At 23.2% G+C, this 18,442-nt stretch overlaps 6 protein-coding genes and 2 non-coding genes across 8 annotated transcripts; 4 read left to right on the top strand and 4 right to left on the bottom strand.

Annotated features, from left to right (window-relative positions):
- Window positions 1-1,170: 1,170 nt before the first annotated feature.
- On the bottom strand, window positions 1,171-3,165 carry PCHAS_1119800 (mRNA-binding protein PUF3, putative; the record flags this gene model as incomplete). Its single annotated transcript, XM_731704.2, has 1 exon — window positions 1,171-3,165. The coding sequence occupies one exon, from the start codon at window positions 3,163-3,165 to the stop codon at window positions 1,171-1,173; it is 1,995 nt and encodes a 664-aa protein (XP_736797.2).
- A 1,294-nt stretch (window positions 3,166-4,459) lies between these two features.
- PCHAS_1119700 (pyridoxine biosynthesis protein PDX1, putative) lies at window positions 4,460-5,353 on the top strand (the record flags this gene model as incomplete). Its single annotated transcript, XM_737072.1, has 1 exon — window positions 4,460-5,353. One exon carries the CDS (start codon window positions 4,460-4,462, stop codon window positions 5,351-5,353), a length of 894 nt encoding a protein of 297 aa, XP_742165.1.
- Window positions 5,354-7,159: 1,806 nt separating this feature from the next.
- PCHAS_1119600 (conserved Plasmodium protein, unknown function) lies at window positions 7,160-11,011 on the top strand (the record flags this gene model as incomplete). The annotated part of the gene is made up of 1 exon (XM_016798596.1): window positions 7,160-11,011. One exon carries the CDS (start codon window positions 7,160-7,162, stop codon window positions 11,009-11,011), a length of 3,852 nt encoding a protein of 1,283 aa, XP_016653983.1.
- A 341-nt stretch (window positions 11,012-11,352) lies between these two features.
- Window positions 11,353-13,668, bottom strand: PCHAS_1119500 (conserved Plasmodium protein, unknown function; the record flags this gene model as incomplete). Its single annotated transcript, XM_727613.2, has 1 exon — window positions 11,353-13,668. One exon carries the CDS (start codon window positions 13,666-13,668, stop codon window positions 11,353-11,355), a length of 2,316 nt encoding a protein of 771 aa, XP_732706.2.
- A 1,029-nt stretch (window positions 13,669-14,697) lies between these two features.
- Window positions 14,698-14,778, top strand: PCHAS_1119440. The gene has a single exon. It is a non-coding gene; the product is annotated as a tRNA-Leu (tRNA).
- Window positions 14,779-15,109: 331 nt separating this feature from the next.
- On the bottom strand, window positions 15,110-15,184 carry PCHAS_1119420. Its single transcript has one exon. It is a non-coding gene; the product is annotated as a tRNA-Ala (tRNA).
- Window positions 15,185-15,918: 734 nt separating this feature from the next.
- Window positions 15,919-17,052, top strand: PCHAS_1119400 (DnaJ protein, putative; the record flags this gene model as incomplete). Its single annotated transcript, XM_739945.2, has 1 exon — window positions 15,919-17,052. One exon carries the CDS (start codon window positions 15,919-15,921, stop codon window positions 17,050-17,052), a length of 1,134 nt encoding a protein of 377 aa, XP_745038.2.
- Window positions 17,053-17,291: 239 nt separating this feature from the next.
- On the bottom strand, window positions 17,292-17,912 carry PCHAS_1119300 (conserved Plasmodium protein, unknown function; the record flags this gene model as incomplete). Its single annotated transcript, XM_016798595.1, has 1 exon — window positions 17,292-17,912. One exon carries the CDS (start codon window positions 17,910-17,912, stop codon window positions 17,292-17,294), a length of 621 nt encoding a protein of 206 aa, XP_016653982.1.
- Window positions 17,913-18,442: the final 530 nt, after the last annotated feature.

Genomic DNA, 18,442 nt, shown 5'->3' with positions numbered 1-18,442 from the left:
CGTTATATACATGCTATATGGCTTAAGGAATATATTAGTTAACAATGGATTTATATATTTTTTTATAAAAAGCCTGTATTAATTCTACAAAAATATAAGTAATAAACGCATTGGGCATAAATTTTATTCCCTACTTATTTTTTAAGCATGCTTAATATATTATGTATGTACATAAGTAAAATCTTTGAAATTATTATATTTACAATTTAGTCTTATTTATATAAAATATACACACATTATTATAAGGCATATATATTCTACAATATTAGCAAATACGGAGATATATCATACCCTATTTTACAATCCCAAAAACAGCGTTGTAAATATATGATCACATTTACACACAATATAAGCCCATATATATTTAAAATAAATTATTTATGGATATTCACATATCTATATGCACTTATATGCATAGCATGCTTTAAATTTTTCGAAAGTTAAGAATAAATTTTTCCTATTTTTTAAGTTCAATGATTTTTTTTGTTTTGCTTAAGAGTCAGTGAATAGGAAAAAAAAGTAAAACATAATTGTCTACACATTTGAAAGTGGCTATATAAATTTTAAAAAATATATAATGCCATTTATTGAGATTGTAAATTTATGTATATTTGTTTTTAAAAAATTTCGACAAAAAAAAATACAACTCGTATTTTTATTCTGTCTTGTTTGAAGTTTTAATAAACAAAAGGTTGATAAATAAATTCTTATATTTTAAAGAAACATATTTAAAAAAAATTAAGAAAATCGTAGAAATGCACAAATATTAGAAATAAACGAAATGTGATGAAAAATTTTTATAAATTAATACATGATATATATAGGTACAAAAATCAGTGAGCCATTTACACTTAATTAGTAAAAGAATTCTAATATAATTATGACAGTTATATGTTTTAAAAAAATATGCATAAATACATACGTAGTTTTACATGTATATATACAAACTTTGAATTAAAAAAAATAATGAATAAACTCCAACCATCTACATTACCTAATAAAATAACATTCTTATATGTTATTCCTTAAAAAATGCTTACTTAATAATAATTAGATTGTAGTTAGCTATACTGATAAAGCCCAGACATATATAGTAGACATGCATATGATCTGGCTTCCGTTATAGACTAATGATGAAACAAAATTAAAGTAATGCTTTAAAGTGGTTAGCTACTGGTTAATAAGCTCGAGATATTTATCAAAATATGTCATATTTGGTAATGCCTCTTTTAGTGTGTTGTAAATTGTTTCATTGTTCATATTTTTTGCTGTTGATAAAATTTGTTGATATATATTAATGTCTGTGTCTTTTATAAATATGATAAAATTATTAAACGTTTTAATTAGTTCTGATTTGATAACAATTTCTATATTTGTAATAAAAAAATCAGACAATAATTGGTAAAACATTGAAGAAGGACTGTTTTGGTTTATTACTTTTTTAAATATATCTTGATTTTTTGTACACGTATAAAGTTTTGAAAATAGTTCATTAATATTTTTACAATTATATTTTTCATTAACATTTTCACCATTTTTAAGCAATAATATAATATCTCCTAAAATTGATAAAATATTATTTATAATTTGTTCGTCTTGTGTAAATTGTATATATTCAAAAATTATTGTAACATATTTTTTATCATTTAAATAGCTATTTAATTTATTTTTTTCATTAAATATATTTTTTAATTGTTCAATAATTGGCTGTATAATTTCATTTTTTCTTTTACATCCATCTTTCACACTTTTTACACTTTTGCTATATATCATATGTTTCCAATCTACAAAAAAATACTTATCATCATTATACTGATTGATGTCATAAAAAAATTCTAATATTACATAAAATCCATAATAATCATTAAAAATGTCTTCAAAAGAATTTGCAATTTTTTTTACAATAAATTCATTTAAAAGTTTAGTATCATCTGTTATTTTTAATAGTCTAATTATTAATAAAAAATTTACACTATTTTTACATAAATCTACCATATGATTTTTTAAAATTTTTATTAAAATTTTTTTATGTTTATTTGTGCTATATCCTAATAAATAAATTAATGCTTTATTTCCAATATTTGTAGATATTAAATATTCACATCCTTCATGTATTATTTCCATCAATTTTGTGAGTCTATCATTTACTGCACTTTCTTCCCCTTCAGCTAAAATTTCAACAGCAGATAATAATAGATTATGTGTAACTATATTATATAATAATTCTTTTTCTACAACATTTTCAATATATTCAATGAGATAATTACAAATTGCTGTTTTATTTTCTTCACTAAGGGTTTCAAACATTTCCTTTGTGGGCTTCTTTAAAAGTTCAAAGGAAACATTTTTTAATGAATTAATGTTTGGTAATATTAAAGAATTAATTATTTTTATTTTCATGTCTGTTTTTAATTTTTTAAATACTATATGCCATAATCTTGAAGCAAATTTTGTTAAGAAATTTTTTGGATTTTTAATTAGCCACATACAAATATCATTTCTTATTTGATCATTTTTTGCATGCTTATAAAAACATTGAAATGTTAATGATACAAAATTAAATACACAAATATCATTCATATTTGTGCTTATAGTTTTCCATAATTTATTTTGACATTCTTCATCACTATTTATAATTAAAGCAGATATAACATGATATCCTAAATTTGTACGACAAAATTTGTTTAGTTCTACTTTTTTTAATTCATTACATATTATATTTATTTGCTTATTTTTCTCTGATTTATCTTTTGTTCGTAATAAATCATTTAAATTTATTTTCAGCTTTTTATAATAATCATAATTTTCTGCAAACTTTTTTTTTTTATATTCTTTTATAAGTTTTTTTTTTTTGGACTTAGACAAATTCTCATCATTTAAAATTTCCTTACATTTATCATCCCAATCTTGTTCTGTATTTTTTACAATTTTTTTCTCGTTTTTTTTCTCATCTTTTTTCTCATTTTTTTTTTTTATTTTTTTACTCCCTTTCTTATCAATCTGCTTACTTTTTTTGTTTATTTTTTTATTCCCTTTCTTATCATTTTTATCTGCATTATTTTTATCTCTCTTTGTATAGTTAACCTTTAATCCTCCTGCCTTCTTATTCAAATTGTTTTTCTCTTTCTTTACATTACCTTTGTTTTTTTTTAAAAATTTTGCCATCTTCCTTCACCCTCTCTTTCTTTGATGCTATCAACAATGTTGGGAAATGTACAAAAGCTGCAGCGTCAATGTTCTGCCCTTTTGTTTGCTTGCTTGTTTCTTTCTTTTATTTTTTTAAGTTGTCTTTAATTTTACTACAGATTTGTCCCTCAAAAAATTTAAAACAATTATATGCTGATTTATGATAAATATGTTGTTCTGCTTATTTAATCATAATTTTTTCTATCGATAAATATACTTTTTTAATATTAAAAAATGTAAATTATTAACAAAACAGGTATGCTATATTTTATTTTATTTTTAATTAATCTAATGCATGTATTCCCATATGATTGCAAACAAAAAAAAATTTTACTTTCAAATTTAATTTATAATACCAACGACGTTATTATATACTATACATTATAAATATGCGAATTAATTTATGGAAAAATATTTTTGATGATAATTTATTTTTCTTTCTTCTTCATAATAAACCTATTTCTGTAATTCAGTATTATTGAGGTATGCTTAATATATATAAATATTTTAATATATGACAAAATATATGAATTCATATATATATTAAAATGGATTGTATATAATCAGGTTGCATACAAAATAAAATTGTCTCCCTATGGCCCAACAGTAGAACATTTAAAATTTTGAAAATTTCAAAAAAAGAAAAAGAAAAAAAAATAATAAAATAATAAAATAAAAAATGGCAATCATAATAATGTCACTTAATTTTCCAACCCGATTATGCATATATCAATTGGTATGCATGAAATATATTCTCTACATATAGGTATAGCTGTACATGTATAATAATAATATGCTGGTTTATATTTTTCCATAATATTTAAATATATTTTTTTTAAATAATTTGAAAAATATATCATTATATTATAAAAAATTATTAGAAAGCTTTAATCCTATTTTTTTGTGCCAATTTGAATATAGTCAAATAATTATTATTTTATATGAAAAAAAATCCAAATTTCCTACCGAAAAATTGTGTATGCCCCCTACTTTTATCTAAAATAAAATAAATCAATGTAATAATAATAACAACTATATTGTGTATTTGTTTCTTTCCTTATTCAACTTTTCGAATTTATATGTATAAATACAATTATGTTAAATTATAATATATATTTTGAAAGGGAAAAAAGATATAACTCTGCTAAAAAAACACCATCAAAAAATTAAACGTTTATAGATTTCAAAAATTTGTTAATAAATTTTAAAAGGCTTCTTTTCTTTAAAAGAAATATTACCGCTTAAAAATATTTTTTTCAAAAATTTTATAAAGATGAAAGATTATACAGATAACGATTCCATTTTACTTAAACATGGATGGTGTGAAATGTTAAAAGGGGGAGTCATAATGGATGTAAAAAATGTCGAGCAAGCAAAGATAGCTGAAAAGGCTGGTGCAATAGGTGTTATGGTTTTAGAAAATATTCCATCCGAACTTCGAAATACTGATGGAGTAGCTAGAAGTGTAGATCCATTAAAAATCGAAGAAATACGAAAATGCATTTCTATTAATGTATTAGCTAAAGTTCGAATAGGTCATTTTGTTGAAGCACAAATTTTAGAAGAACTCAAAGTTGATATGCTTGATGAAAGCGAAGTATTAACTATGGCAGATGAATATAATCATATAAATAAACATAAGTTTAAAACACCATTTGTATGTGGTTGTACTAATTTAGGAGAAGCATTAAGAAGAATATCAGAAGGTGCTTCTATGATAAGAACCAAAGGAGAAGCTGGAACTGGAAATATAATTGAAGGTATTAAACATATAAGAACAGTAAATAATGAAATAAAATATTTGTGTTCATTAGATGAAAGTGAAGTATATAATTTTGCTAAAAAACTTAGAGCACCAATTGATCTTATATTACTTACAAGGAAATTAAAAAGATTACCCGTTGTTAATTTTGCTGCTGGAGGTATAGCTACACCTGCAGATGCTGCTATGTGTATGCAATTAGGAATGGATGGCGTTTTTGTAGGATCAGGAATATTTGAAAGTGAAAATCCACAAAAAATGGCTTCATCTATAGTTATGGCCGTTTCTAATTTTAACAACCCAAAAATACTTTTAAATGTTAGTTTAGGATTAGGAAAAGCTATGCATGGAAATACTAAGGTATCAAATAAGTGGAAAAATAAAAGTGAAGAAGATAATTCATAAGTTTATACCATCATGATATTGTATATGGTTTAACAACAAGTTTGATATATCAATTAGTATTTTTATTTGGGTTTTTTTAAACTATAAATTAAAACTTTATTTTTATTTGTAACAAATTCTTTGAAAATTTTATTACATCCTTTAAAGAAGCAGCTCCGTAAACATAAGCAACCATTGCTACGAATGTTTATAGCTACTGTGGATGTTCATCACATGGCTTTGTCCGTGTATAAGTTTTTAGGTGTGTGTGTGTGTGTGTATTGTGTTTCAATTCGAATAATAAAACCAGCTGGGATTTTACAGCATGTATAAGAAACATGTATTAGTTCAAGTTATAAAAAATATAATACTAAGCCTTTTACATATTTTCTTATATTAATACTGCTATACCCTTATTGATCGATTCCCCCGTTTTCCCTTAATTAGTTTAAATTTTACTAGTACTTTTGTATTTGCATTTTTTTTTTTTTTTAAATATAATTTTTATTAATGTATAAAAACAAACGTATCTTTTATTGTTCTATAGTAAAATTATTTTTAACAATTTAATTGAATATAATTTCTTATGAAGCTTTTAAATAATAAATATACTGGTGTAAAGTATATCAAAAATGAAGGGTGATAAAATATTTTTTTGTCCCAGCTATTTTCATTTTTAGTTAAACCAAACAAATAGTAAAATTTTGAAATATAAATAAATTTAATTTGTAACAATACACATTGCGTGTGCTTATTTTTTTGAGAAAGATAGAGAAATGAACTTAAAAATAAGCACACATCATTAGACTATCATTTCTATCAAATGCTTATTTTCAATGTTTAGTAAATACTTTATTCGTTAAGAATGTAACTTATATGTATATACATTTATAATAATTATTTCTGGCTTATTTCACTAATTATTTTTCTTTTTTTTAGCATAAGTTTACTTGTGTAACTACAGCTGAATGATCTGTTGCGACTATTATTTGTGTGAGGCTGCATAAAAGGCGCCATAAAAAAGTGTAATAAATATAACCAAAAATAGTGGTAAAATGCAAATAATAGTAAATGAAAAAATATTAAATAAAATATAAAATAACATAGTATGCACCGTTTATTAACCTAAAATATGTGTCATGCATATACCTATTTAATATTGTACCATTTACCCTTATTTTTTTGTATTAGTATTATAGCGTGTGCAAATAGTTATATTATACATATTTAATGAGTATGTACTCCTTTTATTATTTTACTATGTACTTGTGTATTATTACAGAATATAATTTTTTTCAAAATTTATATTTCATTGAATGATTACACAGTTTTTCCCCTTTTTCGTTTTCCGTTTATTTTATAATTAATACATAATATTTGAATTTTCCAATTTTCTTTATTGAGCCAAGAGTTTAAAAATCTAGACACGAAATAAGTTGAACAAAATTAACTAAAGCAAATTTAGGCAAATAAAATGATATGACATAAAATGAAATAAAATTAAAATATTATGACATGTTCATAATTTTTTACTATTTTATAATTTTTTTTATTTTTTGTATTAATAAAATATATTCTTAATTTTTAACTAAAAAATTGAGAACTTAATTTTTTTTCTTTACACAAATTAATTCACCTACGATTTTTACTATAGGACGAATGCAACTGTTGTAAATGCATATACACAAAAAAAAATGCGTCTGCAAAAAATAAATAAATATGCATGTACACACACATATACATATTAGATAGTTGCTGAATTTTTTACATATTTACCTACGTATTTATCCGCTTTATTCTCATTTCTTATAAGCCCAAGAAGAGAAAATGTCGGGTGGAGAAGTAATTATTGAAAAAAATCCATCGAGTAAGCATTGTGTAGCTAAAAAGGAATTATTATGTGATAGTATAATATGGGAGCTTTTACAAAATTATTATAAAAAAGCTGCAATAAATGCATGGAAAGAAAATATAGTTCCATCATTCGTAACAAGTAATAGTAAGCTAGCTAAAGATTATGCACGAGTGATAATTAATTATATGAAAGATTGGTTTAATAGTAATGAATGTGATCGTAATGTTCCGATTTATATATTAGAAATAGGTGCAGGTCATGGGAAATTTACGTACTTAATTTTAAGAGCATTATCAAAATATAAGAAATATTTTAAAAGTATGAATCTACCAGAAAAACCATTTGTATATGTATTTACTGATGTAGCTAGAGACAATATAACTTATTGCATGAATAATGAAAAATTGAAAAAATATATTAACAGTAAAGATAATTGTGATAAGACATATTCAAGTAAAAATAATTCTTATTATGATTCAGAAAATGATAAAAATGAAATGATAAATTATGATTCTTCAACAAACAGTTCATGCTGTTCTTCATCATATAATGAAACAAATTATTCAGATGATAAACCTAAGAATTATTCAAATTATTCAATGTTAGATTTTGCATACTTCGATGGAAATGATACATCAGAAAAAATCTATTTGGAAATTACAAAAAAATATATACCTAGTGGTACACCCATAGTTTTAATATGTAATTATGTTTTAGATTCTTTATTAACAGATGCATGGATAGTTAACAGTGAACATTGTACAAAGCGAGCTCGCTTATCCGTTTATTCACCCATAGAAGAACCTGATAAAACAAATGCAGATATTATGTTACGAATGTCTGTTAAATGGGATTGGGAACAAATAGATATTGATGAAGAAATTAAAAAGGAACCAACAAATAAGCCATCTGATTATTTAAGAAAATATGAAGATATATATACAGTATTAAAATTATATTCTTACTTTAATCAAAATCTATCATTTGTTTTACCAGTTGGTGCATTTATATTATTTAAGCGTATATTAAAACTAAGTGATAATAAATTATTATGTCTAATCGGGGATAAAGGTTATCAATCTTATGAAGAATTTCGAGGATATAGAGATCCTCATATTGTTGTTCATGGTAGTCTTTCTTTTATGGTGAATTTAAATGCTATATGTCTATTCTTTTTATCCTTGGGAGGGTATTATATTTATACACCTTACTCCGACACATTTCAAGTTGTCACATTATTACTTCATAAAAAAACGAACGAGTTTACTATTCGAAGCCAAATTCAAAATAATAATCGGATAGAAAATGGCTTGTTTGGTAAGGCAGATGGTAATTCATCAGTAGAAGCATCTGGAAATGTTATTACCCCCTATGATCGAGTTAAAAATTCTTATATAATAAAATATTTCAAAAAAAATGCAAAGGCACATCAAAAAAAGAAAAATAATAGATATTACAATAAATTATCGAATCATGAATATGATATGGAAAGAGATTTAATAAGTTCAAAATTAAATAGTCTTAATAATGGAGGAGAAACAATTTATAAAAAAATGAAAAAAATAAATTTAAAAAATTTAAATAATATGAGTATACATTTTGGAGGAACTATTTCATCTTTTTTTGATAATGTTGAACAAATACCACCTGATATATTAATAAGTTGGCAAAAGTCTGTTATTCATAATATTAATAATTATCCAGCTAATGTATCGATAAAAGAATTAATTGCATTGTTAAGGTATTCTAATTATGATTCAGATGTTTTTTTTAATATACGAAGTTCATTTACAAATCTAGCATGCTACCCCAATATAAATGGTAGAACAGAAAAAGATATATTATTAGATATAAAAGAATGTTATGATAATTATTATTCATTAAAGGGTGATGAAGATATTGCTGATGCATGTGGACATATCTGTATGAAATTTGGTGAGTTCAATAAATCTATTTATTATTTAAAAGAAAGTTTAAGAAATTTTAAGGAATCTAGACATTCATCAACATATATTAATATAGCTTCATGTTACAAAATTTTACGTAATTATAATAAATCACTTAAATATATTAAATCTGCTATAAAATTATCAAAAAAAGAAAATAATAAAAAAAATAAAAATGCTCCAACAAATAATATGAACTATTCTCATGACTTATTATATAATATACAATTTTGTTTAAACCCAATTGAATATTCTATTATTGGTTTAAATTATTACATACAAAATGATGGATTATATTACTTATCTTTTGAGCATAAAATAAAATTAAAGTATATCTTTTTACTATCTAAAGAAGAAGAAAGCGTTCTAAAATATATGAATAACAAATATAATAATATGCAATATGAAAAAAGTAATAGAAATATGGATTTTTCAGACATTAAAATTATTAAAATTTTTGATAACAATAAAGTTGTTTCACTAAAGCAACTATATGATCAAGACAATCATAAAAACAATAAACACTATCATGACGAGCTAGAAAATGATAAGAATGATGAACTAGCCAAAATGAACTTTTACACAAATGTAGAATGCATAAAAAAAAATTTAGCTGAATGTTTAAAAAAATATAATTTTCATTTTGGTGTAATTGATTGTCCATGGATTATAAAACCTGATATTGTAAACTTAATGCTGAAAAATTCGAAACATATAATTACTTATGGTACTTTATCAGATGTACCTACTCAATCGTCTGAAACTATTTTAAATTATAAAAAATATTCAGAACAAATTAGTTGGATAAATCATAATTATATGCATGATGAATGTTTATACGAAACAAGAGAAGCATTAAATTATATAAAACAAGTTACATCTATATCAGTTACACATTATAGTTCCAATTTATTTAACAACAAAAATAAAGCTATTAAAAATAAGGACATATTAACTGATGATTTATGTATGGTTCTAAGTATGCTTCAAATTATTTTGGGTTACCATTTATCTGGTCTCACAGCTAACTTTTTGAAATCGAAAAAACCCTCAGACAATTCAGAAGTGGATCATAATAATGGTGATCATAAAGAAGTAGAAAAGGGTAGTTCAGAACCCAAAACAAATGAACCCGTTTCCGACTACAATTGCCTATCTGGTATTCTCACATTTTCAAAAAAAAGAAATGTATCCGAAGAAGATGGAATGGAAATATGTGGAAACTATTTAATAATGAATAATAGAAATGAAGAATTTATAACAAAAATAAATATTATCGGTATATTTGGATCTATATGTTTAAAAAAAACACTATCAAATTGGAATATTCACATTTTTAATATTAACGGTGAAACAATATTTGATAAATCAGGAAGAATAGCAACTAGCCAAAATGCAAATGATGTATTTATTAGTCAATATTTAATAAAAACAAATGGAAAACTTAATAATATTAAACATTATAGTGAATATTATTCAAAAGATACATCTATAAGTAATAATGAACCATTTGATTCTGATATGGATATATTAGTACTTACATCTGATGAGGAAAATAGTGATGCACATTTAAAAGAAAATTTTGTAAATACAACTTTAGATACAACCAAAGAACCTTCTGAAGATAATAGTGACAATGAAAGTAAAGATTTTTATTTTACAGATTTTAATTTAGAAATGATGAAAGATCTTCCTGGTAAAAGATTTTATTCAGCTGGTAAAGGACCTTATGAAAATATTAATTTTGACAAAGATTTAATTGATATAACTGTTAATAATAATACATTTTATTCCCGAATCATTGAAGGAATAAATATGTCATATGATCAAAAGGGAGCTATGATTAATTTTAAGTACAACCCCAATGCGAACCCATAAAGATTACGAGGCCATGCCCTCCGTTTCCGTCCAAGTGCATGTCTTTCGCTACGTTAATGTTTTTCTATCGTACTCTTTGATTTTTTTATTTTATGATTTTTTGATTTTTCGATTTTTACGTGTTTTATCAAAAGGTTATTCGAAAAAGAAAACAAATTCGTGTGCCGCATATGGGCACGTGGTGTAGTAACACCAAATGGACAGGTGAAAACATGCCAATAAAAATAACTAACAAAATGAACTAATATAAACTTATAAAAATACATAATACATGATAAGTGTAAAAACAAGCGTCATTGATAGACGAATAAAAAAAAAAAAAAAAATATGGCTAGTAGGTTTTACATTTCAATTTGTGAAAATTCGTTTCCCATAAAATCATATTGAGAAAAGTTCAAGTAAGTTGTAAGATCAGAACTTGGGTCATTATTATTTTTATTATATTTAATTTTTTTAATAAAATTTTTGATTTGTATTATTGAGTCTTGAAAATATTTATCAAATTTTTTTTTACTAATTTTAAGAATTTGACAAATTTCTTCATCAGAATAGTTTTTTTTTTTTAAAAAAAGTCCAAATTTCATAAAAATTATTAATTTACTTATTTTTTTTTTTAAAGATTTTGAAATAAATTTTCGTAAAGCTTTTATTACAATATCATTATACATAATTTCATTAAAGCTGTAAATATCATCTGCATTAACAATTAAATCTTTGTAAGTATTTTTTTCTGGATGTGCAGAATCGCTGTTTTGATATGTAATTGGTTTTTCTGCATCTATAATATTAACCATAGATGCCATAGCCTTTTCAATTCGTTCTATACTCATATTTAGACCTTCACTTATTTCTTTTATATTTGGTTTCCTATCATGTTTTTCAAAAAAAGATTCTTCAAATTTGTTTATTTTATTATAATCATTATATGTATGAGCAGAAATAGATACAAACGATTTATGTTTTTGATAATAATTGTAGGTACTATTTTTTGCCCACATATATACATATTTTGTTAAATTTTTTAATCCTAATTTTTCTACATCATATTTTTTGAACCCATTTTTTACAGCATCTAAACTAACTAATAAAAAGTCATCTTCACTTAAATTACTATTACCTAATTTCATTTCCGATTTTCTTACTATATTACTTATTAAAGGAATAAAATATATTAACAACTTTTGAGATAATCTAATTTTATTTTCTAACTTTCTCAAAAAATCATCTTTCTCATAATTGTATCCATAAATTAATTCTTCTAATAATGGGGGTCTATTCTCGAGTTTTTCTAATATATAAATTGAATTTTCAAAAAATACGATATCCTTAATATATTCCATAAATTTTTGAACCTGTTCGTTTATTAATTTTTCACAATCTTTATATAAAATAGAATCATGATTTTCAAAATAATCTGTAAATATATCATACTTTTCTTTACTGTCTTTTTTTTCTACATCTATTTCTTTTTGTTCGATCTGATCAACATTATCATCTTCACCAGGAATTTTAAAATTAAAAGGTTCACTATTTGCTTCACCATTACTATTATATGTGTTTCTAAAAAGCGAAAACATATTTTTTTTATTGTAAAAATAAGTTTTTATTAATAAATCTTCATCTTCTTTTTGAACTAAGCTTTTCATTTTATAAATATATATAATTAATTTTTTTAATTTATCAATAGGAATATTAATTTCTTTAGACCATAAATCTAAAGTTAAAATCTTTTTTTTATCTCTTATATTTTCATAATATTCTAATCTTAATTTATGAAATAAATATTCTTTCACTACCTCCGTTTTAACAGTTTGCCCATTTAATAATAATATATTTTCTTTAACATTTGCTTGCTTTTTATTAAATATACTTTTATCATTAAATGATAATAATATTTTATTTAATTTTTGTTTTTCAATTTTATACACATCATTTAAGTATCCTCTTTTTAATCTAAGACGAATCTTTTTTTTACCCTCCCCCTTAGATTCATCGTTTTTTTCTGCTTCTATATCTTTATTTTCATCTACACCATTTTTTTTTTTTTTTTTGGATTTTCCAACCTCTTTTGATGCCCCTATATATTCACTATGTATTTTTCTCAATTGAGGATTATTATTAATTAGAAATAATATATTAGGATTCGGATTTAAAACAAAAAAATTTTCAATTCCATCATTAAAATTAACATTTTCTTCAACATTTTTATTTAACACATCATTATTACATAATGATTTGAAGTAAATATTAGATTTACTTTTTATATTCGTAACTGTTTTGGATTCAATTTCATTTGATTTTTTTTCTTTTCCTATTGCATAACATTGTTTTTTCATATTATTTTCACATTTTGTTAAATATGCTTTATCACCAAATTTGCTAAACACATTTTTTATTTCATTTTTCCGTCTTGATCTTGAAAATTTTGTATGTCCCCCATTCCAATTTAGTGTATTTCCAACTCCATATGCATGAACTTTCTTAATTTGAAGAAAATATAGGATAACAAAAATGAAAAGTGAATAGTAGCATATCGGAGAAAAGGCTACCCAGTGAGTGCCTCTTTTCCGTCTTGTGTTTATGCTTCCCTTTTTGTAATACGCTCTTTTTAAGGTTGTGAAAAAAAAACATAAAATTTTGAAATTTATTTTTATCATTCCCCATATACCTTTTTCATCGTTCAAGGTGTTAATATGCTCATATTCTATTCCCTCGATTTGTTTATTTAATAATTTATGCAAAGGTATACATCATTACACACAGTACAACGAATATCACTACAATTGAAAAGGTCAAACTTCATAAGCGAGCTTATCTACTTTATTTTGTCAACACTTCACAAAATGTTTTTATTTTTCATGTCCTATTAATATATCTTTTCAATTTTGTTAAATAATTAGTATTCTCAATTTACTCATTCAAAAATTATGAAAATAACTATCCCCTATATTTTTAATTTAACTTAAAAGTTTTGCTTATATTTTATATTCTCACCATATTTGGATTAGTCACAATTTAACTAATAAAAATTATATCCAACAAAATATATCTATAAATATGATTGAATATCATATTTATATTTCATAAAGTCTTAGTTATATATTATCAAATACCTTTTTTCTTAATAATTATATATATATCAATTTTTAAGTCATCAAATATTTTTAAATATTTTTTAGCTAGCTCATTTTTAATTATTTAATTTGTGCAAGTAGAATGAAATTTCATATCATCCAGTTATCTATACATTTTTTAATTTTAAAGATTATCAAAATGGAAAATTAAATAATTCTTAATGATTATCTATAAAGAGCAAATAATAAAATTTAATTGCAAATAATTTATTTCAATAAATAAGTAGCTCTATTTTTTTCATACTTTTTAAGCATACGATCTAAAATGCTAGCAAAGCAGACCTTTAATTGGTAGCTAAATAATCTTTCCATATTTGAAGGGGAGTATCTCTTCCTTTCCCCTCCTTTTGTATTTCTATGCCTACATAATATTTTTTATATATTTGTTGAAAAACTTTTTAATGCTTTAATAAAATTATAAAATATATTTACATTCGATGTAGCAATATTGAAATGAAATGTGTGAGAAATCCTAATGTTGTTTTTGTTTTGCTCAATGTTTTAAAATGTAAGAACATTTTTGTTATATATATTTATAGGTTTTAAGTATTTGACAGAATGGCCGAGCGGTCTAAGGCGCTACCTTCAGACGGTAGTCTGTATAAGGCGTGGGTTCGAATCCCGCTTCTGTCAAATTTTAAAAATATATTATCAATCACTAAATTGTTTAAAATAAGCGGGAAAAAAAGAAAAACGTTATGGTATTTTTTGCATTATTTTAAAATATATTAATAATACACAATCTTTTATATGCTTGTGCATTTGCTCGAATAATGGCGAAGAAAAATTACGGCATTTTACGAAGCAGTATACATATATTATTATATACAATACAATTTCACATAAATAATAACCTTATCTTTTTTCATATACAATCAGCGAAAAGATTGATTATAATAATATTCTTCTTACTTCTTATTATTTAAAATGAATTTAATTTTTTTTGTTGAAAACTGCGAATTGTTTGTGGACCAGCCGGGAATCGAACCCGGGAGCTTTCGCATGCGAAGCGAACGTGATACCACTACACCACTAGCCCATAGATTATGATTTCTTGGGATTCGCGTGTATATTAAGATATACTAACATAAATTTTAAAAAAAACAAATATGCAATATATCTCTTTTTCTGAAAATTCCACGTTTAATAAATATATTATATTTTTCTAATTTGTGAATGCTAAAAAAATTGTATTCTTTTCATTGTTTTATTTACCAGCATAAGCAATTATCCTCTTTCCCTTTTTAATAATTTGTAACTTGTGTAAAATTTTACAACAATTTTTTGTGAAATAAATAAATATAATAAAATAAAGGAATATAAAAAATATTTAATTAAAATAATTACAATAATTTCCTTTTCTTAATGCCAAGATTTAAACAAATTAACGAACTACAAAACTTGTTAATTCAACTCGTCCAGTAATGAAATTTATGTGTAATATATTTTATGTGCGCATTTTGTGAATGTATATTTTATTATATTCATTTTATTTTCCCTTACATGTATATATTTAAAGATGCATATTCAGTGATACAAATTTAATTAAAGTTACAATATTATAGCTTTTGCAAGGGTATACAATTTTTGGAAAATAGTGTGTAAAATAATTATTTCATTTTGTAAAGAAAAGGGAATATAACTTATTATTTTATTAATTTTTTTTAATTAAAATTTTTTTTTCTTAGTTTTATTATTACATATTTGTATTCCTGTTTATATAAATTTACTTCTTTAACGGCATTTTTTATTTCTTTCCCTTTTTGAAATCCAATGAGACATATCAATTGGGAAGCAGAAATTTCCAACAAATTTTCAAACAGAATGGAAGAAGACAGAGGCATTTCAAACCTTAATGAAAATATGTCAGAAATAGACACCAATTCAATTTCAAATATAAAATTAATGAGCCCTGAAAATAAAAAATATTTAATAAGTAATTATATGGACAAAATAAAATATATTATATCAACTAATAGTAAACCAAATTATTATGAAATCCTTAATGTAAATGTAAATAGTGATTGTAAAACAATTCGAAGAAGTTATTTATATTTATCAAAACTTTTGGAGGTTAATAAAAAGTTACCTAGTGAATATGAAGAATGTTATTGCTTAATACAAAAATCTTATAAAATTTTAACAGATAAATTCGAAAGGTTTTATTATGATGCTTTAAATAATTATATTGATGAAACACAAATAGAAGAACAAAGAAAAGTTCTTGAAAAGGAAGCGGATATAATTTATGAAAATAAAATAGAAGAGTTAAAAGAAATATATAACAAAAAATTAAAAGAAGAGAATTTAAAAAACGGATTAATAATAGAAAAAGCTATATTTGGAAATTTAACTTTAAAAAAAAAATGCATAAACAACTGTTTAAATATACAACCAATAACTGAAGAACATGTAAAGGGTCCGTTTTTAGATTATACAATTATTTTACAATCGAAAGTGGAAAATAGTTCATTACTATTTAATGATGATTATTCATTTGCTTACTTTTGTGATATACCTAAACCTTTAATAAAAATTCCAAGTAAAAAAATTAAAAAAAATAAAAAAGACCAGCATAATGGTAATAATTATGAAACTAATAAATCTTATGCAGATATATTAGAAGACACAGAAATGTATTTATATATAAAATATAAATTTTTAAATATATATCACGAATTAATAGTTGTTGATAGATCAAATTTTACTATACCTCAAAGTTCTCATCGAATTTTTGGGAATCTTATATCAGGTCCATTTTCACCTGTTAATGTTATTAAAATGAAACACATATCCAATTCCTATACTGATCATATTTTCCATTTTTTTGCAAAAAATAAGTTATATATAACTTTATTTACAACTATTATGTTGTGCGTTCAGTCAATGAAATCGATGTGTACATAATTTTTATAAAAAATTTTCAACACATTTCACCAATTTTCAACATTTTTCAACATTTTTCAACATTTTTCAACATTTTCAACATTTTTCAACATTTTCAACATTGCTCGAGCTTTGTGTTTTGTATTTGGAAAGATATATGAAGAGAAAAAAGAGAATAGACACAAAAAAGGGCAGCACATGCCTAATCTATGCATATCCACAATTTTTCTGTATTTTTAACTATGTTATCATTATCTATATTATTCTACATTATTACTGCATGTACATTTTTTTTGAATATCACCAATCTTGAGTTGTATATTATTTATTTTATTAATTAATTCTTCGTTTTTTTTTTTATAAAATTTATTTTCGTTAATGAATTTCTTTTTCTCATCCTCATCACAACTACTTGTCTCATTTGAATTTATTTTAAAGCAATTAATAATATACTCATATGGATTTTCAATTTTATCTTTATTTTTTAATAAATGCAAAAATATATGTACAAAAATAAAAAATAGCTTGCTTTCAGATATATATTTTCGAAATTCATAATCCTTTTTTTTATTTTTATTTTTCATACCTCTTTTTATTAATTTTATTATATCTTCCTGTTCAATATCAGATAAGGTTTGATCTTCACTCATTCCAATATTATCATCATTGCAAACTATGCATTTTTTTTTAATATTATTATTATTGTCATTTATTTTGTTGTCCAATTCATAATTTATATTATCGAATAAATTGTCTTTTTCTATCGCACTATTACTTACATAAGAAATATTGTCTTCATCCGAACTATCTAAACTCGTAGTACTAGGGGTAGCAATTTTTATTATATTTTCCCACACGTGCTCTAACTCCATGCTTTCCATTTTTTCAACTTATTATTATTTATAATTTCAAACAGGTTTATATGCATTTAACAGATCGAGTATACACACACATTTATGCTATGTAGACTAAAAATTTTTATGTATCTTACTATTTCGCATATTTATCGCTTTCTACATACAATGTGTGTATACATGTATGCATATTTTATTTTAACTTACTTTGCATTTTATGTAAACAAAATGGGAGACAGAAATAATATTTTCAATTGTGCATTGAAAAGAGACACCAAATGAAGATCTTAAATTGTATGCCTATTATATATTACTTTGAAAATTTTAAAAAATAATTAAAAAATGTAATAACAATTACAGTTAATTTTCGTATTAATAAAAAAGGACACAATTTCGCATAGCATACTAATGTAAGAACATATATTGTATGACATATAAATTGTTAAAAAACAAATGTTTGAAGAAAAAAAAAATAATTGCATGTCAAATAATCAAACTTAAAAAAATCAGTTTAAATATCAATACATCAAGCAAGCATATACGCATCAATAGACATG

This window comes from Plasmodium chabaudi, assembly GCF_900002335.3.
Source record: "Plasmodium chabaudi chabaudi strain AS genome assembly, chromosome: 11".
Lineage (NCBI taxonomy): Eukaryota > Apicomplexa > Aconoidasida > Haemosporida > Plasmodiidae > Plasmodium > Plasmodium chabaudi.
The sequence above is the reverse complement of the archived record's forward strand: the minus strand, read 5'-3'. Positions and strand labels throughout refer to the sequence as shown.